The 22,629-nt window shown below is 51.9% G+C and overlaps 1 protein-coding gene across 10 annotated transcripts in view; it reads left to right on the plus strand.

Annotated features, from left to right (window-relative positions):
* Positions 1 to 22,629, plus strand: part of ERI3 (ERI1 exoribonuclease family member 3) — a 118,135-nt gene that overhangs the window by 20,348 nt on the left and 75,158 nt on the right. For all 10 annotated transcript variants that reach the window (XM_080603439.1, XM_080603431.1, XM_080603438.1 and 7 more), the window contains 3 exons: positions 2,837 to 2,953; positions 7,753 to 7,812; positions 10,047 to 10,138. In XM_080603439.1, coding sequence (XP_080459565.1) covers positions 2,837 to 2,953; positions 7,753 to 7,812; positions 10,047 to 10,138 — 269 coding nt within the window. The remainder of the gene's footprint in view (positions 1 to 2,836; positions 2,954 to 7,752; positions 7,813 to 10,046; positions 10,139 to 22,629) is intronic.

Genomic DNA, 22,629 nt, shown 5'->3' on the forward strand with positions numbered 1-22,629 from the left:
GAATTTAATAAAGGCAAAAGATGAATGGCACCTTTAAAGGTCCCAACACTTGTCTTTATTAGCAGGACAAACTGCAGGGTCTCCAAACACTGCTTCTCTCCAAATGAAAGTTTAAATGAAAAGTACAGCAGTGTCACAGGTTAAATTTCATTGCAGGACTGGCTAACGTCGTTAGTGAGGAGTGGGGCTGATTTCATGGGGCTGGTATCTGTTGCCTTAGATACCAGTGGAGCAAACATTGCCAGAGACTGGAAAAATCTCCGCCAGAGGAAGCGTGCAGATAAACAGCCTTTTGGGAAAGGTCCTTTACCGCTCGCTTAAAAAACTGACCAAATAAGCCCAAAAGAGCTGCCGCTCCTTCTCCCGAGACGTTCGAATTGCTCCACGGGTCCCACCCCGGCTGCCTGGCCGCACGCTTCCCCCAGCCCTGCGGTAACGCTGGATATTGTTAAATTTTCCACATTTTTTTTTTTTTAGTAGAGCTTTTTATTTTATTTTTTTTTTATTTCCTCCCTCTGTTTTAATCCGGCCCTCCTGGAAGTGCTTTTTGCCTTTGGTTCTTGGAGGCGGGCGACGCCTTTGTGCATCAGATCAGCGGCGGGGCTGTCTTTCAGCCTCGCTTCGCATCCAGCCACTTGATGGCCCCTGAGGACATTGCCGGTCCCGTGGGACCGAGCCGTGCGTTGCAGCGCAGCCCTGCTGTGACACCCAGCCTGCGCCTGCCCCTCTCTGGGGGCAGAGCCCTCTCCTCGCCCTGCCGCGGGCTCGCCTGGTCACCCCGTGCACGGGGTGCAGACCTCCAGGGCGGCTTCCCCGGCCCCCTTTTGGGACCGGGTGCGGTGTTTGGTGGGCAGGGTGGTGCTGTGCTGGGTTAAAGCTGGCTCTGTTACGCTGTCCTGTCCGTTGGATCTGAACTTTACACTCCATTTGCCTTCTGAACAGATACGTGCGGTGATCGGTGTCCGTCCGTGTGGTTGTTTTGAAGGGAGCGCCCCACGCAGCCGTGTCCTCGGTCAGTCAGGTTCTCCTGTCTCCACGGCAGATCCTGCGTGGCTGTAGCTGGGGACTTCGGCTGCACCACAGCAGGCGACCTGGGCGATGCACAGGCATTTTACCTCTGCGTCCTCCTCCCTGCCCCTTCCCAGCAGTGGGAAACTTGGTCCCTCCTGGTGGCTGTCAGAGGGAAAGGGTGCTCCCAAACCTCTTCTCTTCGTGTACGCGAGTGCTGCGTACAGCATAGCTGGCCCTGGGGAAACCGTTTGACTTCTCAGTGTCTGCACCTGGGCATTTCAGCACTAACATTTTATTTTCCCTATTTTTCCAGCTTCCCATCGCGGCAGGCACATGCCCCTTGCAGCACGCCCTAGTCAGGACCAGGTACACGGCACCCGCGGGCTCTCCCCACCAGGGATGCTGGGTGTTTCCCCCGGCTATCTGAATTATTTGTTATTTCCATCTCCCCACCCATCCTCTCGGCCTCGCTCTGCCTGCTGGGGTGGTGATGTCAGCAGCTCCTATATGTGACCTCACGATAATTTCCGCCTGTGGGTCACGGGGGTTGCAGCCAGGGTCCAAAAACTGTGTCAGCTCCTCTGCAGCGACTGCGTTTTCTACATGCTAATTTTACTCGCAGGAGTTAGGGTTTTTTTTCCTTTTTTTTTATTTCTTATTTGTCTCTTCCAGATGTTTTCAGGCAGTTTTTTTTGTTGTTAAACTAATTCCATTCATGTTTTAAAAATTTATGAAAGCGCTAATAAAAATGTCAAAGTGGTAAAAATGTTAGCTTTTGCTCTGCTTTGATTAAATTTTGCAAACTGTTTTTGAATATTAAAAAGCAATATTTTTTTTTATTCTCTCTCCCTCTCCCTGTTTCTCTCCAGAAGTGATTTGAGAGGCTTGTTGCATGGATATCACTCAGCGGGCTCATTTGCACTCCAGAACCTTGGTGCCATGCATCTCTATTAAATAACATAGACAAATTATTCTTTAAAGACACCAAACAAATTGTCACTTCTCCTCTTACATTAAACTGGAAGGAGGAGAGGAGCGAGGAAGGAGGGGCGCGAACACAAAGGATTTTATCGCTTTTATTCAGCGGTCGGCTTTTTTAATTCCAAGCATATTTTTTAATAATTGTGAAATCCATCGTAACCGAATTTGTTTAAACTTTTTATTAACAGGTCCGTGTAAATTTTTGATTGCTGATTATTCAAATGACCGAACATTCTTCTGATGAAGAACGTTTTTATTTCCCTATCAGCATAAATCGGCTGCACAGAGGAGAATGAAGCAGGGCTCGCTGCTGTGCTGTATTCCGTAGGGGTGCTTTGGGGGGGGGCTCCCAGTTCCTCTCCTCCCCCTGTGCTCCATGCGCCTCCGTTTTCAGCCTCTCCTGGGAAGGAGGTGCTTCGTGCAGGAGCCTGCAAGTGTGAAGGAGCTCCTGTTGTCCTGGTGCCTTCCAAAAGCGGCGTGAGGTGGAGAGGGTGGCACTGGGCGTCAGGCAGCCCCTGGGATGTCCTTGCGGAACAGACGTGACCCCACTGCAAACGCAACTCCGTGTTCCCAGGGCACCACGTGCGAGTGGTGCTGGTCCATCTTCCTCTCGAAAGGCTCAGCAGCATCCTGGGCAGCATCCACACCGTGCTCCTTCGTGCTGGCAGCACGAGCTGTGCTCTGGGCTCCTGCAGTACTTCCCACTCGCAGCACGGAGCTTCCTCTTGGGTTTTGTGGGGGGTTGTCAGGCCCCTCTTCTTACGGCCATCCAGTATGGATCGTTTCCAGCTTCCTTTTTTGTTTGGTTTAAATGAACAGCTGCTTTTCTTTGTGTCCTATGCAGGAGATCATCGAATTCCCTATCCTGAAGCTGAATGGCAGGACGATGGAGATCGAATCCACCTTTCACATGTATGTTCAGCCTGTGGTGCATCCCCAGCTTACGCCCTTCTGCACAGAGGTAAAGTGCAAAGGTTCCCTGGTGCTCCGAGAGTCTCCATGGGGAGCAGGTTTCCATTGCACCGGGGTCGGGGCCGCCTCTTTACAGTGCAGCAGCAAGGCAGGGTGGCATGTCAGCCTCATGTTAAGGACGAGGGGAATCATTTTATGTCCTTGTAGTCGCATGCAAAGGCCTCCATTTGGGTTCATAATAAGTGTTTCTGGTTATGATCTGCTAGCTAATATCAGTTCTATTTATGACTAACGAAGATATTGCTGGGTGACCGCAAAATGAAAGCACTGCTGCGCGTTAGCTGATGCACAAAATGCTGCAGCCTCTCTGTAAGCTTTGTGATTGTGCCATGTGCTTGTTGGTGGGGAGGGTCAAAGAGAGCGTGGGCCAAGGGGAGGACATGTAGTATTGCTCCATGGTTCGGAGGCTGTGACTCTCCAGTGCGGTTTGATGAGCCCCTCAGCGTGGTAAGATAACCAACATCAATAATTTTAAGACTGATGTTGTGCTTGCGGGGTACTCGAAATGCTTGCTGGAGAAGTGGCATCTTGTTCCTTGGTTCCTCATTGCCGAGGACAGCTGCTCTGGAGCTGCAGCCACCTTTCCTGAGACAGGGATGAAAGGATGAGGGCAGCATGCAAGGAACTGGGTAAATGTGATTCCTGATGGTTCAAAGGAAAGGGGAGTTGATTTATTTTTATTCATTCATTCATTCAACGCAAAAAGTTAACTGTTTCTGCAAGTGAGCACTTCCTCCCTGCTGTAGCTGTCAGCACAGAGTTTGTAAGTTCTGTTTGCTTTGTTTTTTTTTCCTGTTACTTCACTGTTCCGACGTTGGCCAACTCAGTTACTAAAGCACTGACTGTGGGATCAGGGTATCCAAGTCTTTTGTTCAGGCCTGGTCTCATCCAGGCTCATTGACACCACGGTGTGTTTGCTACAGCCTCCGCAGCTGCAGGTTTTGGCCTTTGACATGCTTGTCCTCCACGCACTAGTTTGAAGAAAAATGGCTCCCGTGTGTTAAGTGAAGCCTCTTCCAGGACCAGCTGGCCCCTTCTGTATTTGCACATTGTAAAAATAAATTAATAAGAAAATACAACATATATATATATATACACACATTTTTCTTTTTTTCCTTCTGCTGTAACTAAAACCCAGGCAAAGGTATTTTATTTAAACTAAAAGGAAGAAAAAAAAAAAGACTAAGCCCGGAAAACATTACTCTCAGGAGAAGGGCTTTCAGAAAGCCCTCCGTTTTCACACATTTATAGCTATAATGGAAACAGTTTTGCAACTGTAGTAGTGGAAGGCTGGACAACTACCTGGGCTGTCCCTATCCGCATGAGACTCTCTGGCTGAATGCTTGCAAAACGTGTGCTGTGATAAATCTCCCAGTTGCACCTGATCTCTGCTAAGAGCAATGTTACCTTCTAGAGAAAGGCCCCAAACGTAAGTTTTGTGTGTCATCTGATTTCCAGAGAAGTCATCTCACTAATTAACTCGCGCTGAAATACCGTTTCAGCCGTGTCCTTCCTCCCGCTGTTTATTTATCCCTCTGTCACTTGCAGCTGCTTTTTGCAAAGGCTGTAGTGCCGGGGGGACCTGATGTGGCCAGGCAGCCCCCCAGCACGGCTGGCTCTGCCCTGCATCCAGCTCCCCAGCAGCCACTGCCTGCACGGCTCCAGCGCTTGCCTTCAGCTTTCAGCTGCTTTCTGTTTTCTGAAAAATACCCAATTTGCTAAATGCCAGTAAAGGGCTTTGTCTAGGCACCTCTACTTACAAAGGGTGAGATTTATTGGCCTCTTTGTCTACAAAGAAAGACCGGGCCTGATTATCAGATTGTACACCAGAGACAAGTGCTTAGGTAATCAGCAAACTGTCTTGGAGTAGAAATACGATGGTTTCCCAGATAAACTCTGTAGCAAAGGCAGCGGTGTTGACATTGCATGAGCGCCTGGCTGCTGTGCTGCTGGTTTCCCCTCTCTGCTCGTTGCTTTGGCAGGAAGCAGTCGGGCTGTTTGGGACAGACTGCGGGTGGAAGGATTACCGGGCTCGCTTGGTGTTACACCCCCAGCCTGGAGCCTTTCTCATCTTTCCTCTTCTTGAAGACAGCGCCGCATGGGAAGGGCGTCTGCAAGGTGGAGAGCTCACGGTCACCCTCGGGGCATCTCTGTGCTTAGGTTTTGGTGTGTCTGTGCTGTACCCTGGCTGCAGGAGGTCCCTCTGACCTCCCATGCCAGTGGCCAGGAGCACGCCTTCCGTGCTGGTTCGTTCTGTAGCCCTGGTCTGCTCCCTTCTGTCTTCACCTGGCTCTGTAAAACACGACTCCATAAGGTTTGGTTACGGTGAGAGGTGTGCCAAACATTTCGGCAGAGAAGGTGGAAAGCACTCGCAGGTGGTCAGAAGCTGCTGCTAGGTACAAAAAGCTCCCTGCACCCTTTGGGAAGATGCAGGTGGTTTGTCCGATGCCCAAGAAAGCTCGTGCCAGGAGCTTAAGTGAGAGGTTCCTTCTACACACAAGGTGCTTGTACAGGCTTTTTCGTGGTACTTTGCTCTCTTTTTATGATTAATTTTTATTGATTTTTTTGCTGAAGGAACAGACAATAAAAGTACAGCAAGATAAATGCCTTATAGCTTGTTTATGTTCCCAAGCACCATGTGCTTCTTGGGATCGCCAGTGAAACTTTACAATTGTGCAATTTTATGTTTTTATATTTTATCAAAACTGCAAGATCAAACGGCGCCGCAGAAACCCGAGGCACTGGGGTGGGTGTTAGAGGTGACTTACACAGCCGAGAACAGAAAGGATCGGAAAGCGTGAGAGGGGAGAAATCTGGTCCCTTTTGGGCACCGGTTTGAACCGAAATGCGCCCGCGGGGCGGGTGTAGCCCTTTGTAGCGGTTCCTGCAGCGTGAATCCCGTGTGCGTGGGGACGTCCTCCTGTGCGGGTGAGCTGGTGCCTCGCTTGGCCTGGCAGCCGAGGAGGGAAGGAGCCTTGTGAGATCAAGCAGCGACTCTTTGGTGGGTCTCAGAGCCCCTGCGGCCACCTGCCCGTCCCTCCGTCCTCCTGAGAAGCTTGGGTTAGGGCATCCCACCCCATCCGCCCCGCCGTCGGGGCTGTGGCGCTGAGCTGTGCGGTCCTGAAGGTACCAGGAGCAGCAGAAGCCGCTTACGTTGGCGCAGGCTGTGACACCAGGAGGTGCCTGTCATCTCCCCAGATGCTCGTCTGTCATCTGCTCCCAGGGGTTTGGTCTGAGCTGCCCTGAGAGCCAGAGGCAGCGCCTTGCGGGAGGTGAGCTGCCCACCTCTGCCGGGCAAATGCCTGGAGAGGACAGCGAGGGAAGGAAGAAACAAGGCGGTGAGCTTTAAAAAATGCTCTGAAGAGCCACGCGTTAATCTCCTAAATCTATTTGCCTCCTAGAATACGGGAAGTCTGTAGGCAGCAGCTGTTACCCAATTAAAATACAGATTAATATAAAAACAGTTTCTGGAATATAAGAGTGTGTGTGTCTCTCCACTTCCTTAAAATTCCACCTCATAATGGCTTGATGAACTTGAGAAACCCACCTAGAGGAACTCTACATCCTTAAAATTAAAATCCTTTCCCTAAAAGGTATATATTACCATTCCATGGAAGTCACGATGAGAAAATAATCTTTCCACTTACAGTTTATTCAGTGAGTCAGGTATTTGGTATTCATTAAATGTAATTACAGTTTAATTGGAGTTTAATCTCTTCTTTTTTTTTTTTTTTTCCTTCCGAGTTCAGTGCTGTAAGCCGAGGCGCCAACGAAACAGAGAGGTGGGAGCAGCTGAGCTGCTTTCAGCTGCCGTGCTTTTAATGAAGCTTAGCCCTACGGTTTGGGACAGGGTTCGTGCTGTGCACATCGGCTGAGCCCTGCCCTGCAGGGAAGGTGCCCGCAGGATGCTCTCGGGTGGATGCTGCAGCTCCCGGGGCCGCGGCACCACGTGCAGGTGGCAGGGTATGCGGCCTGGCTGCGGCGGAGCTCCGCGTTACGAAAACACGAAAACGTGCGGGGTGTGTGTAGCTTGAGGAAGGCGCCAGATGAAGCGAAATACCGTAGTGTGCGCTCGTTTTGATAATGATTTTTTTAATTACTTGGGTGCATTGATGGCAAGCTACTGACCTCCGATATTCAATATGTTAAAAGACAGTTTTGTCACTTGGAAGGCAGACAGAAAAATTATCTGTTTTCTGTGTGCCTCGAGCTAGCCTGGGCAGACGCGGGCAAAGACGCATGAGACCGCATCTTTTTGTGCGTGTGCCCTACCTTTAGACAGCCAGGCTGTCCAGGTACGATTTTTTGCTGCCCAGCACAGCGGAGGATGAATGGATCCGCTGTGGTCCTGGCTTACCAGCAGTGGTCTATGCAGTTTATCTAACACCACAATTTTGGTGTCGCTCTGGTAGCAGGGCCATGCCCAGAGCCTCCAGTAGTTGCCCTGCCTGGGTAATTCGGGACAGCTTCAATACCGGAGATCTAGAAGGGGGGCGGCATTTGGGGCATCGTGTCGGTACGTGCAGCCGTACCATGGCTCCCTGCTCGTGTCCTGCCCTGTGGGATTTCGCTGCTTGGTGGTGTGGGCAGGAGCCCCCCTGCTGTCCTGCTTTTGGGATGGAGCTCTGCCCTTGCCCGCGGCTCTGCTGCGCTGGCCCCTCAGCAATATGCCCACTTGGGTCACGGGAGCGTGTTTTGGTCGCAGGGAGATGGACAGGAGAGGAGACCTTTCTAATGATCTTTTGAGTGCCGCTCTGACGCCTGCTTTCTGTTTGTCTCTCGTTTCAGCTGACTGGGATTATTCAAGGCATGGTGGATGGGCAGCCCAGCCTCCAGCAAGTGCTTGAGGTAAGCAGAGTAACCTTTATTTCCTCACCTCTGACCTCTGCTCCTGTCGCCCTCCCTTCAGCTCGCTCCCTGCACCCCCTCCCCTTGCTGAGAATCGAACCGCGTAATTTGACTATGATTACAGCTTCATTAGAATAACATTTGCTGTCACGTCAGTGACACGCTGCTGAGAGTATTGAACCATTGATCTGTCATCTCCAGCTGTTCATGTCAAGGGTACTGACAAGATATCCAAACTCCTGCCAGTAGATAGGAGAAGAGGCGATCTCGCTTGAGCCAGTTTTAAAGCACCAAGACGTTGCTCGAGATCACTGCTCTGGGAGCTCTGCCTTCTTTTTTTCTTTCCCTCCCTCAGCACCTTATTAAATTATTTTTTTCTACCTGTTTAAATGCTCGATAATACACGTAGTATAGAAGGAAAATGCCTCTAAAATCTAATCTGGAGGATGTGCGAATGCAGATATAGCCCTAATAATGCCATCTGCTTAATGCTGAATTCCTACAGCATTTAGGGCTTAATTAGCTTGGGAGTATTTCTCCATCAATAGCTTTTGTTGGTAGTCAAATAGGGAAGGAAACCTCCTCAAGCAGAGCCCGCTCGGGCTGCAGGTTGCCGTTCGATGCATTGTCTCTGTCAGGATTTCCACCTCTGTGTTACCTAATTGTTCCTAATCAGAATAATTGCAACGATTGCTTATGTGTGGAAATCAAATCAAAGGCTTTAAAATCCTCCATGGAGACAGCGCTTCGCGGGCGCTCACATCAGGGAGTTCAGGCAGGTTGCAGCGGGAGCCTGGCCACGAGATCCCGACGGCCCGAGGGAGGCGCAGGTCCCTGGGGGCAGGAGGCTGGGTTCTGCTTTTGGGGCGGCTCTCCCTGTCCTGCAGACAGCGTGTGTCAGCGGCACGTGGCCCTAAGCACACGTGGCCGTGCCTGCTACCAGCCCCAGGAGGGATCACCTTTGCCTCGATGGGCAAATGTGTGCTGTCACTGGGGTATTGCAGGAAATGGTCTGCTCTGATCCCACGGGAGTGTCACGGAGCGTGGAGGCATCTCTGTAGGGCTTGTATTTGGACTGAGAAGGTGTTAGCACAGCTGCACGTTTCTAGGTTAAAATCTGATTCGGGTCAGACAGTTTCTGGGGCGTGCTTGTTTGTTCAGGAGCTGAAGGTGTCGAGTGATGGGAAGAGGAGAGATTTCTCCCGCTGAAGCACTGGAAATGCTGCTAGTGAGGCTGCAGAGTAGCAGCCGATTGCCTGTCACCTGCTTCCAGAGGATTTGGGGCAGCTGATGGCAAGGATTTCCTAGCTTAGCTGGAATAAGGGTCTTCTCGGATGGGCGTGAGAGGGGCTGGCCCTAAGGTAGTTCTGCCTGGTTACTCCCCAAGGTGGGCGTGCGTCCTCCAGGTTCATGTGGCCAATTTCTGAAGTGGATCCAGAACGTCTGTCCCTGTGGGAAGTTTATCAGGAGCACTGGGCTCACTTCAAACCCATGCTGAACTCTGAGCTGTAAGGAGAGGCCGAGCCTGGAGAGGAGGGGGGCACGTGGCTCTGCCTGTTACTGCTGCGCGGGGCTTGGGTGTGCCCAGCCTTTATGTCTCCCCCTCTCCCTTTGAGCTGTATGAGTTGGAGCATGTCAGAAATGCTGTGGGTGAGGGACACCATCGCAGGATGCTTGTGTTTCCATGGATATCAAAGCAGGTAGTCGGAATCTCTTTCTCAGTTCTGTTTTGCTGCCCGATTCCCTTCAGTTCCCAGCCTGATGCCTGGAGAGCCGCGCTGGAGCCACTTGCTTTGGCTTCTTCCCTCCCCCAGGCCGCACTGGAGAGCTTCAAGAAATAAGTGTGCTCCTCTTGGCTGGAGAGGACACAGGTTATACTTAGTACAAGCCCATTTGGTCCAGGGAGAGCTGAAGTAGAGGTATGGCAAGTAACAGCAGGGCTGTATCATCCCGTTAATGCTGCACAACTTCCACCGCTCTGCGAGCAGCACAGCTGCGATGTCTGATAAGATCATCTCCGCTCTGGTTGCCTGATGTCTCCTATCAGAAATCTTCAAAGGTCCAAACGTGCTGTTGTTCAGATGGCAAGCAAAGAGAAGAGAGAGAGAGAGGGAGAGTGGTGGATAAGATCACAATTTTCTTCTCTCTTGATTGCAAGCAGCTTATCTGAGTTTAACTGTTGTGGCTCGGCCTGTCTCTGCAAAACTCATCCCCTTTTCTTGCCTTCCTTTCAGAGGGTTGACGAGTGGATGGCGAAGGAAGGCCTCTTAGATCCCAGCGTCAAGTCGATTTTTGTGACCTGTGGAGACTGGGATTTGAAAGTGATGTGAGTATGGAAGGGGAGGGAGATTTTTCTGGGCTTTACTGCTCCATGCTTGCCTGTAGTGTGGATGTCTTTGTTCTTACAAGCCTCCGACTGTCCCTAGTCTTTGTTTTTCAGGGAAATCGTTGTTTGCCGTGCATAATTGGGAGTGGAGGGTTGTTTAAGAAGACAGGTAGGTGCTAGGCATAGTGCCAGATCACTGCCTAGGATAATCCCTATAGCAAATGAATCCTTTCATAACCCCAAGAAAGGTTTAAACCGGGGCTTTGTCATGTTTTCTGGTTTTATCCAATATATTTTCCAAAGGGATGGGTATCTGAGCGCATGAATGAACACCATTACTGTACGCCCAAATCAAGCAATGGTCCTTACCTGACTTTGACATGCAAGGCCTTCTCTCTGTCATCTTGGCACGTTAACTGGATGTGAATCAGAGTAGCCTTTGGAAAGAGTACGAGCCAAGTCTGGCACGCTTCATCGGTGTTCTTATTGTTAAGGTCATGTCCATCAGCTGGGTGACTGGGATCGAGGGAGTACCAGGTGGGGACTGGGATCTACAAGTGTTGGTGTATGCGCATGTTTCATTACGAAAACAGCTAGATCAGCATCCTGAAAATGTGATATTTTTTAAAAAGTGGAGTTGTGTTTAAGAATTAAATTAGTCTAATCTGTAAGATATTTGCAGATCAGTGTCATTGTGCTGAATTCACTTGGGTTGCTGTAATCTCGCTTCAGCTTTTCATTTCCTCACCGTGCTGGGTAAAGACTCCTGTTGTTATCGCACTGGTAAAGCATGGACTTGACACGTACAATGCTAAGCTGACATCCACAACTCGTTAGTAGTGTTACTTGGTGTTCCCTGTGACATTGGTTTCCCCAGGTTGGAAGCCTAAATAAAGTGCACACAGCCTGGGAGCAATCAGCACTGGTTTTCTCCCTGCAGAGTGGTCTTTGTAGAGTGGCAGCTCCTTACTTCTCCTTGGTGTGATTAGTGAGACATGAGATATGAGGATTGAAGCAGCAGCACAAGCACTAGTGGAGATGAGAAATTTGCCATGCTCTTTTGAGTCAGAATTTACTGGGTCTCTGCTGAGGCTGTGACCAGAACTTGTGTCTGAGTATATTGCCAATTCCTTTGTCTCTGGTTTGAATTAATACGTATTTTTATATGTATATCATGCTTAAACTTTTGTTAGAGACCCACACAAAAACAGCTGCAAGGATGTTCCAAAATTTCGTTTCTCATCTGTTCTCTTTTCTCAGCTCTTTACTCTCGTATCGCTGTTCTGAGAGTCCAGTTCACTGCTTTTGGCGAGGGTTGTGAGGAACAGGGTTGTAATTTGCATGTGCTCAAAGCCCATCTTTCCATCCCTTTCACAGTGGGATAACGAGGTTCCCAGGTAACGACATCTTAACTCAGTGTCTGCATGGAATGAGCAACCTTCTGGTTTTTTTCCTGCTTCAGAGCTCTGTAGTAGGAGAAACAGAACTGAAGCTGGGTCCTCTTTCTGGTGAGCTGTAGAGGTTGTGGGGTGAGCTGGCCCAGCAGGACACACAGATCTGGACCCGAGATACTTGATTCACCATTTTCAGTGGTCTCTCGCATGGATTGTGCCTCACTAGTCAGCTGGAAAAGAAGACTCCACTCCTGGCCACGAGGCTGCAGCGAGTGGTTCGTTTCTCCCTCTTCCTTTTAAAAATTTTTTTTAAACCATTAACTTCAGAATTCAATCCTGAAGCGTCTCCAGGGCAGAGCAGAAAATAAATTTCATGTTTCCAACCACACGGATACAGGGAGCCTGGCTGCAGCCGCGCGGTGAGGAGCGCATCGCGCCGCTCCGCCGCCGATTGGGTGCAGCAGCGTGTGGCGTCACATCTGATTAGCGCTGTGCCACTGAATGGGGCTTGAGTGAGGACTCCCTGCCAGCTCTGACTTGTCTCGTTTCCCATTACTTTTATCCGTCACCACAAATGCCGACTCTCCCTCCTGAACTAATTAAGTTTGCGTGTGTTTAGACACATCGCCAAATAGGGTTTAGCAAAGCAGAACTGAGCATCTCTTTTGAAAGAGGGAAGGCACAGAGCTGAAACAAGGCTGCTCAGACCAGGAGATAGACACGTCCTCAGAGAGGTGGGACATCTAGGGAGTATTCCAGGGACTTACCCTGTACTTCCCTAAAAGACTTGTGGCTGGTGCCTTCTTCTAGTGTGTGGAGACCACAAGCTTGGCACTGAAGGCACTGGGGCAGCGAGAGGAGAGGTGGTGCTGCCTGTCCGAGCGTGCTCTTGGAAGTGTTGCACGATGAAAACCCCTCTGGGTTCCAGAGGAATTCTGCAAAATGAGGTGAAGTGCACCTGGAAGGACAAGGCCGTTGCTCTGGGGTGAAGGTATACCTGCTGGCATCTGCTCTGTGTGCTCCCACTCTGGGGGAGTGGGACGCCGAAATGCAATCCGTCTGCCCCTCGTGTGAGGTTTCAGGGTCCGTGTGTTGTCCTCAGCACTCGGAGGCTGAAGGCACAGCACTGATGCTTCCTCCACAGCACGACGCTGCCCCTTGCTGAAGAGCTGCCGCCTACAAAGGGCCCGTGTGTTGCTGCAGTGCTTCCTGGCCTGGGGAGCAGTGATTTGGGGCAGGTCCGTTCCTGACTCTGCTCTTTCTCTCAGCTTCCTTCCCTTAGCAATAACAGCTGCTTGCGTAGCTGTCCGCGAAGCAAGCTGTGCTCCTCTTACCAGTGGCTCGTGTGGTCTGTAGTTCCTGTTCTCCGTTGTCTTCAGCTTGGCTGTTGGTGGCAAACCGTGCAGCCTTGCTCCTGACTTCTCCAACAGAGACCTGGACAGGTCGGCTTCAGTCTGAATGTGCTCTTCAAGAGCTAGAAATGGTATTTTTTGGACAGGCCTCTTTACTGTGGGTGTTTCCAGCAGGTGCCAGGGCACTGGGAAGCACAGCAGGGCGAGCAAGCTGGGTGGGGAGTATCGGCTGGAACACAAGGGAGGAACCTTCCAGCCTGTCAGTGGTGGATGCGAGGACATAACCCTGCTGCAACGTGCGTAGCACTTTTGGCTCAAAGAAAAGCACAAGAGAAAGGGTGACTGTCAAGGTACTGCTCTCTGATGGTGGTGTCTAGCGGTGTCTGGGTCTGTAGCATCCAGGATGGCTCTCAGCTGCTAAAGGACCTGTGAAACCTTTGCTTGGCTCAAGGATCTCCAGGGAACGAGGCACTGTGTGTGTGGCTGCAGACTTGATTTTTGTTGAACATCCGAGCTTTCGTGGAAGATCACAGAGCTGTTTCTGCCCAGGTTCCCTCTGGCAGCAGGGAGCGCACAAAGAGCTGGGGGCAGGGAAGGGGACACGAGCACCCGGGAAGGGCTCATGGAGGCATGAGTTGAGGTCCTCGGCCCTGCCACCAGGGAATTCTTCACGGGTCTGGTGCAACACAGGAGAGAAAGTCCCTGTTGGGGGATTTGGCTGCTGCACGAGAGGGCTCAGAAAAGGAGTGCTCGTCTCTGCCGGCTGCGCTCGCGTCAGCCGGCTTTCAGCTCCGGCTGCGTGTGAACCGGGCTGGAGTCGGGGAGACAGCAGCTCTCCTGCCGCCCCTCCCCTCCTTCCCTCTTGTTAAGATGCAATTTCTTTAATGAGGAAAACCTCTTGAGTAGGAACATCACCTTTCTGAAGGCTTGTCCTGACAAGGCAGTTCAAGCCGCCAGAGTCGCGCATCAACTTCAGCACACCTCCGTCACTCATTACAGAGACTCTTCTCCCCGCCGCCCCCCAGCAGCACCCCTCGTTCCCAGACAGGGGAGTGAATCACGCTCCTGCTCCTGAATACATCATGACAGTCGTGGTTCTAATGAGAGAGGGCCATTCATTCTGGGTGGAAAGTTCCCTGCGCCGGCACAGAAATGTTATTAATTAAAGAGAGCTACCTGAAGCAAAAGATGAAAGGAGCACCAGACCTGCCAAGCTAAAATATGAGCGGGGATACAGCCTCGTTAGCGCACGGTCCTCAGGCCCAGCGGGAGGATTCCTTCAGCCTGTTGCAAGTTCTCCTCCAAGTTGAAAAGCTCCAGGGCCGGATTCAGACCCGACGTAGTCTGCTCTGCTGCTGGGACCTCACCCTGCGCCCAGGACACAACTGCCACTGGTGATTAAGCAAATCGCGTTGATGTGGCATTGGGTGGTGAGGGTAACGTGCTGCTGACTGCGGGAGATGGTTTTATTGGATACAGAGGGTACTTGGAGTCTGCCGGGGTTGAGCCCTTGCATTGTAAGCTCTTCAGCGTGGTTTTATCTCTTCTGAAATGTCAAATTGCCTCCCTCTGTGCGTGGAACCATTTTGCTTGCTTTTTAAGCACAATGGGAATTAATCTTGGCGACCGAGGGGAGAATTTTTGCTGCGTGTTTGTAGCTACACAGCTGAGACACAGCAAGGTTAGGCGAGGTGCCTGTGGTCACGCAGGCAGTCAGAGGCAGAGAAAGGAGCTGAGCCACGTCTGAATCTCAGACCGACACCTTAACGTCAGGAGCACAAGTTAATTCTCCTTCCAGGGTTGGATCGTTCTGCAAATGCATCAGATAGGTAAAAACGTGTGGAGGCTTTGCTCTGTGTACCTCCAACACGGAGGTGCTTGTACTGTGGCTGATCAGAACATGCTAATTTATTTCTTCACAGGAAACTACTGCTCAGAAGTTTATTTTCTTAAATAAATGTTAAAAGGCAAGTACTCTAATACAGTGATAAAACACTGTGAAGTGCCTTGAGATGTTTATGGCCCTTGGTGCTCTTCCTGGGTTGCATATTAGTAAATTCTGAGCAATGAATTATACCGCTGCTTAATTTTATCTCACTGTTTGAATTCTTCCTGTGCAAGTTGCGCCGGCTGGGAGGACACCTGCCTTCCCAGACCTGCTCGGTGTCAGCAGGTTGCTCCTCCTGGTCTTCTGTCCTGGAGGATCGGGTTGGAACTGGCCTGAGGTCACAAGGGAGAGATTGATGGTGTCGGTGTCCCTTGTGCGTGCTGTTCTTTATCACAGGGCCAGGAGGGCGTCAGCAGTCTTTTCCTGGGAGAGAAATGCAGGCAGCCTGAAGTGCGTGAGCGGAGCTGCTTGGGTAGCAGTGGGGACAGGCAGGAGAAGCCTTAGGGTGGGCTGGTCGGGTGGCAGCAGGGCAGGACGTGGGCTCAGAGTAACAGGGAAGAGCTGGTAACAGAAATATAACACAGTAATCTGCGGTTAAAAATAAGAAAATAATTCCTTTCCGACTAAAAATCTTGGGATTAGCTTATTTTTGTTGCTTTTTATATTTTTGTTGCTTTTAGCGGGGATTGTTTTGCTGACCAAACCCATGGTGTACCCTTTCACATGGCTACATTGGCTCAAGAAGAGGGTGGTGAACTATGGCGCAGGGACGGGGCTGAATATCCAGGGTCAGGAACCTTTTGAGTCAGCTTTGCTGATGGAGTTGTTCATGTAATTACATCCTAAAGTGCATTGCTGGAGCTAAGCAAGGGACCCTTATGAGCATGCTCTTCTCTAGCACTTACAGGGAGTAGCGCTGACCCCGTTTGCTTCTGTGACCCCGCAGGCCAGCTTTTTGTTTTTAAAGGAAATGATATCAGTAATGCAAAATAAATGTTTTATTTTTAAGGTCCCCCCCCCTCCCTCCCCCTTAAAAATAAGAGTGTGCAACGCTTACTTAAAATGAGTATAGCACACTTATTTTCCTTATCCCCCTGCAGCGGTTCCCCAGCTGTCTTCAGTTCCTGCCTTTGTCTGAAATGTGCTGGTTGCACGAGACCTTCTGCAACGTGTGGCTCCGCAAGTGCCTTTGCGTTAAGCTTTGGACGTGAAATCTTTGTACGGGGATCATCGTGCAATTGACTGTCACCTTCGGGTCTACTTCTTGGCTGGTGCATCACAGCAAAGATGTTTGTCACAGTCAGGGCTGTAGTTGGCACAGATTTATCGGGCCGTGATGCCTGATGTGCTCTGAGGAGCATGGATTCTGCTGCTTGGGAATTAGGACCAAAGAAGTTGGAAACGGTGTGAAAGATGGTGGAGGGACTTGGAATCAGTTTGCAGCGTAGGGGAAATGGGATGGGCATTGCATGAAATACTCCGTTCCCAGCAACGAGCCGTTGAGGTGGGGTAATGAATGGAGAAGGTGAGTTTTTCCATTCCTGGATAAAGCAGCTCGGGCTATATTTGGACAATTGCACTGACGAATGCAAGCCAGCGGTCCCAGTATTGTCTGCTCGTGCAGTAAGGAAGAATAATAAGGTAGAATCTCAGGTGAATTCTGGGTCCAGTGTTATAATGAATTCAGTCAAAATGGCTTCAAAACCAATGGATTTATAATGGGCATTTGGTAAAAAGCACACCCCTGGCCCTCTGTGCTTGTCGGAGAGGCCTCTAATAGCAATCAACATTATGGTTACCTGTGCCCTGGGGAGGTGAAGAGCTGGCTGACCATAGGGCAGTAGAGGATAAACCACTGGAAGACTCTGTCATCTGGGTTTTCTTGTCTGTGGCATGAGGAGTAGCTTCATAAAATGCAACTCTTCTTTATTACTTCAAAAAGCTTAATTTTCCTAGCTCTAGACAGCTGTAGTGCTTCATGCTGGGGCTAACATGTCAGCTCTCTCCCTTTGGATCTCGGCTCTTCTGACTTCCAAGCGGAGGCAAAGCGGTCGTGGCTTGGCACCAGCGCTGCCTGCCCAGAGCCTTAGCTGGGAGGAGCGCTCCCGTGGCTGCTCTGGTTACAGAGCTCTGCTTGAAAGTACTGCCAGCCTGGGAGCTGCGTCGTCTTCTAGTCAAGCTTTGTGTAATTCAGTAGCTTTCTGGAAAGCATTTTGTTTGTTTGCGTGTTTGTTTCCTGGTGGGAGCCATTTTCCTGGATGGGTTCGGTCCCTCTCCTCCTGAAGCTCCTGGCTGGCAAAGACCTACTGGGCCATCTTGAGGTCAGCCCTGGTATTTTCCCTCCAGCGTATTCTCCTGTGCGTTGTCCAGCCGCTCTGACTCCCAAGGAGCGGATGTCTGGGTGCGTGCGGGACACCCGAGCTGCAGACTAACCTTTTGAGCTAAGCCTGTTCCGCGCTGCAGTCACCTTTTGCTGTGTTTGGCCAGCGTGCTGCCCTCAGCCTGGCACACCAAGACCGTGTCTTGTGCTCGGAGCTTGCTCTGGACCAGGTGTTGGTGCGAGGCAGGTGGAGGTGGTACCCCCAGAAGAGCAGGGTGGAGGACTTGGTGGGAAGAAGAACGAGGATGCAGTGCGCTGTGCCGGCAGGGCCACGTGCAGGAAGCTCTTGCAGCCCAGCATTTTGTCCTACCTGGGTCCCACCAGCTTTGTTTGCTTCTCTTTGAGCAGGGCTTTTCTCCTCCCATCTGCCCAGCACCTGCATTCCGGGATGTCCTTTATCTTCTCTCCGTAGGTGCCCCTTGCTCATCCCTGCTTCCCCTTTCCCCTCTGGGCGTTGGGCTGGTCTCAGTGCCAGCATCCTCCTGGGCTCAGCGCCGTCCCCGCGTGGAGCCACACGTGTCCCCTGCAGACCCGGCGCTGGGAGGCTGCCGAGACCTCTCCTCCAGCTCGCTGTGCTCCCCGTGCCAGAGAGAGCCGTTACGTTTTATGGACCATTTAGTTTCCCAATGGCGATCCTAATTCTTCACAGCACGTATGTGCCGTTTCTGGGTTATTAAAAGGACCCCTGAAAAGGAGCTGCCCTCTGAGTCGGTGCTCTTCCATGCAGGTAATTGCGGGCGGGTTTTGCTTAGGTGGTGAGGCTTAATATTTCCAAACCCTCCCTGTGCTGAGAGGGTGAATTAATACCCCAGTCTCCCCGTGGCTGCAGGGAATGACCCTTGTGCATTGTCAGTAAGCAGGCAGGGGAAGAACGCTTGTCTGCTGCAACTCAAACTTGGAACTGCTCTGGAGGAAGTCTGCTTGCTTTCTGCATAGAGATCAAGGGTGCTTTAAGGGCTGGCCGGCCAGGTGTCTCCGTCTTTCATCTCTCTGTCCTTACATTGTGTGACACGTCAGGTGCCAAAATAGCTTCCATTCCTTGGGGGCCCAAGCAAGCTCCACAGTTCCTGGGGAAGGAGTGATTACCTCTGACGGCCGCGTTAGCCCAAGGATGGATGGTGGTTGCACAGCAGGTGTGAAATGGGTGGGAGCTGGTTCAAGGGGGAGGTTCTTGTCAAGTCACCGTGGTGTCTACGAGAAAAGAGAGACGGCAAGCCACTAGGCTGTGTATTTCAGGTGGGAGGAAGCCGCCGAGATCCCTGGCGTTGCAAAATGCCAAGTGAAATGTTGCTGCCCCGCGGAGCCCAGCAGCGTGATGGAATTAATGAGGCTGGTGTGGAGGGGTTAATGTGCGCGAGGGTGGTGGGCAGAGGTGGGATTTTGCCGTCAGGATTGCTGGGCTTCGGAAGCGCAGTCTGATGGCAAGACCACGTGAAAAGAAATCGGAGCTTGCTAGGAGAATGCTAAAAGTCATCGACTGCCAAAGTTTTTGTGTTTGCTGCAGACCTGAAGCAAATTGGTGGCTTAAGGGGCTCTGAGCACCTGGGTCTTGCACTGGGTGTACAGGTAAGATGAAATTAGGAGGGGGCTAAGTAATTAATTCCTCTTGCTGTGACGAGGATGGGAGATGATTCTGACTTGCCACTTCTCCTCAGAAGTTCCTTCAGAAGCTGGTGAGGACTGTGGTTATGAAACCCGGGAAGCAAAGAGGATCCCTGGGTGCCTGACACTTCCTTTTCTCTGCTGGTTCTTTCTCGCAGGCAGCCTCGGGCTGCCTGTCTCTTTGTTAAGAGAGTGACAGCAATGTGACACCGTGAAAATAATTACTAACAAATCACGGTGGTGACTGCAAACAGCTCGCTGTCTTCAGAGGCATGTCAGGGAGCATTAGAGCAGGGCCGTGGGAGCTGCGGAGTGGCTAGGGGCTCTTTCTCTGCTCTAGGCTGAGGGAAGCTCTTCGGAGACCTTTGGCGCCTGCCACCCCCACATCATTCCCTTCTCGTTGGCTTTTTCTTTCTTTCCTCCCTTCCCTGCCTTTGCCATCAATAATTAAGCCCATTAATTGCACAGGGAGCTCAGGAAAGCTGAGAATGGTAAGGCCAGGCTTCTGCCTGCCTCGGAGTCAGCAGCCAGCCCCAAAGCAGGGGAGGCATTTCTGGGGGGGTGTCGGGGATAGGAGCGTGTCCAAGCTGCGTTCCCCATCTCGCAGCCCTTGTGTGCTGCCCTGGGCAGGACTGTTTGTTAGCTGCGTGCCCTAGGAATTTGTGGGTACACTGGTACGCTGCTGCTTGTGCTTGGCAGCCCTCAGTCTTAGCAGTCCTGAAACGAGGTTTGCATTTGTGCAGAGCGTCATAGCAAGCGTGCAGTCGATGGGCACCTCCAGCAAAGGAACGGGCAGAGGAAGGAGAGGACAAGAGCAAGCGGAGTTGTACAGCAGAGGACCTGCTCAGGTGGGGGCCACGTCTAAACAACGTTGCCTGCTGTGGCTTTGGCACCCAGCATAGAGGGGTGGCCGACAGCAGGGCTGCGCCGGTAGAGATCTTAATGGTAATGTGACCATCTGGCAAAACCTCTGCTTCCATGGGCTGTGTCCCTTCTGCATGTGCTCCAGGAGAGGGAGGGAGGCTGCTGGGGCTGTTGCTCTAAAGCCTCTCATTACGTTGCTGGGAAGCTCCCACCAAAGGGAGGCTCAAGGAGAGATGCTGGTAGGGAACTGGAAAGCTGGCTGAAGTGTCCTTCAGCAGCGCTGGCAATCAGCCCCCCCTGCTCAACCTTTGCAAGGGGCGGTTGCAGCCCGTGCTCCCTGCCCTGCTGGCGTTTTTGTGGTCCCGTTCAGGGGCTGCCAGTGCTGTGCTGGTGCTGAGCCACGCGGGGCAGAGCCCTGCAGCGGGCAGCAGGAGGTGGGGACGGGCCCCAGCCCCGTGGCCGCGGGCTCCCGCTCCGCCGAGCAGCCCCCTTCCCATTCCCCTAGTTACTCGAGTGCTTTTCCCCGACTGTCACATCTGTAGATAATGGTGCCGGCGCATCTAGCGAGCTGCGGAGTGGCGACGGAGGGGGGAGGGCTGGCGCTGAGGGTGGCTCGTAGCGGCCCCTCTCCCCTCCTCATACAATATTTATGCAGGGGCTGGGAGTCGGCGGCACTGACCTGCGGGTCGGGCTGTTAAACAGCTCCCGCAGCCCCTGCATCCTAATTGCTGCACTTGTCCTTTGCTCTGGAGGATTCGCCGCTCCTTCTCTCTGCCGAAGCAAACACTAATGGCAGCTCGGGCTTGGAGCCGGGGAGCGGCCTCTCCCTGCAAGGAGAGGCTGAACTTGGTTCCCCTCGCGCAGGGCTGATCTGTAGCGGCACGGGAAGCTGTGCCCAGCACCCTGAGGAGCTCAGCACCCTGAGGAGCCCAGCACCCTGAGGAGCTCAGCACCCTGAGGAACAAGCCCGCAGGCTGTGCCAAGAGCCCGGCGAGCCGTAATGCATGTAATTCTCAGTTTTGTGTTGTCAGAGGGGGCGAGGGGTTACCCCATCCCGCCAGCTCCTTGTGGGATTTCTGTTCCCCTTAGTGGGGAGAGGAGCTGGAGGCGATCACAGGAGTCGTCTGGGAGAGGGGACAGGGTGATGGGGTGCCGGAGGAGGGCAGGGACAGTGCTGGAAGGGGATGTCCCTGGCCGAACAGCCTTACAAGGCAGAATGGCGTATTTCCTTGTAGATAAATGATCTGCTTTAGTCAGTGGGGAGGGAGGTGATGAGATGCCAAAAGCCCGAGACCCTTTGTGGGGGTGAGGGACTCATGCCCCCTTTACAAGCAGTACATCCACAGCTGGTGCTGGAGAGGTTTTCCTTCTGGCAAGCAGGGGCTTTCTGCTGATTCCAGCTGTATGCAGCGGCACAAGGAAGCCCCAAAAATGAAGCCGTTTGGTTGCTAGAGCTGCCACAACCTTCCCCATGTTGTTCTGCTGGGCTCCATCCTGCTTGGGGCTTCACATCACTGCGAGTCCGGTGACCTGCGCGGCTGCCCACGTCCTTCCCCTGCCTTCCAAAGTGCGCAGGTCTCCTTTGTGACTGGGAAAATGCTGCTTAGGCTGGAGACTAATGGCCTTTAAGTGACATGATTGCATTATGTTAAGCGTCTATAGGCTTTACCATTAGGCACTAAGCAGTTTATGACTCATAGCAGAGAAGCCCTGCTCCTGAAGGGTGTGGAAGCTAACCGGGCAGGACAGGCAGGGCAGGGGAGAGGCGAGGTTTTCCTCCGGCACGGCACGTCGCACAGCGAGTCTGAGGAACCGGGACAGGACACGTCAGTCCGCGAGCAGCACCTTGCTCTAGGTCTTGCCACACTCATTTCCTGCGGGGGAATGCTTCTCCAGTGGGAGATTGTGTGGTGGGAGGAGAAGTGTGTTTAATTTTAGCGTAATTCTTGTGCGGGTTTTGGTTTTGAGGGGGCTCAGACACGATGCGCTGGGGGGGCATCTGTTGCACTCAGGAAGTAATCAGAGGATTCTGCAGCAGGAGTCTGAGCGCTGCCTCTTAAAATTGCTCGTGTGCAGGGGACCAGGCGATCACTGGATGAGGGTCTGTAGGAAAGACTTCATAAGGGGCCGCATAGACGGAGAAAGGACACGCTCTGCCTTTGTAATTAGGCTCCACTGCAGCATGAATCACAGAACAATTTCCATAGAGATCTCTCTTCCACCCCCTGCTCAAAGCAGGGCTAATTTCAACCTGAAGCAGCTTGGTCAGGGTCTTCTCCAGGGGAGGAGATTCCCCAGCTCTCTGTCCCGGTGCTTTTGTTTCCTGCACGGTGAAGAGTTTTTCCTGGTGCTCGACTGGAAGTCCACCAGCCTGCGGTCACGCTGGTGACTTCCATCGAGAACGTGCCTACAACGTAGGTGCACACAGTCTGCTAACACTGTGCACTACTGTTAATAAGATGCTCTGTGATGTTATATTTAGTAAGCAGCTGAACTGTCACAGCAAGCTTGTGCGTAGAAATCCATTTTTAAGTGTGTTTTTTTTTTGTGGTAGTGTCACATTCCCAAGGCTGAGAGGGTGACCTCAGCCTTGGAGACTTTCCAGCTTCTCTTTCCTTGGGAGCAGCTTGGTGTGCTTCTGCTGTCAAAGGCAAGTCCTCCCAGTCCTCCTCCCTATCTGGAAGGGCTTGCAAGAGCGTTAGCTCTACCCCTGAGCACTCCTTTGCTGATCTGGAGGAGTGCAGAGCTCCTGCCTGCCGCACTCCTAACCTCAGCTGAACCGTGGAGCCAGCGAGCCCTGGTTTGCTGCATGGTAATTAGGTGCTTGTTTAAAACTGAAACGGCTCAATCCCGATCTTGCTCTCGCTGGCTACTTGCTAACAGCAGGTAGAGTTACTCCAGATTTACTACCGCATGCATAATAGCAGAATCAGGCCCAGTAAATAGAGCTATGAATCATTTTAAGAGAACCTGTTAAGCGGTAGCACACAGATTTATTGTAGCATCATGTG

Source organism: Anser brachyrhynchus (genome assembly GCF_964034855.1).
Source record: "Anser brachyrhynchus genome assembly, chromosome: 8".
Classification (NCBI taxonomy): domain Eukaryota; kingdom Metazoa; phylum Chordata; class Aves; order Anseriformes; family Anatidae; genus Anser; species Anser brachyrhynchus.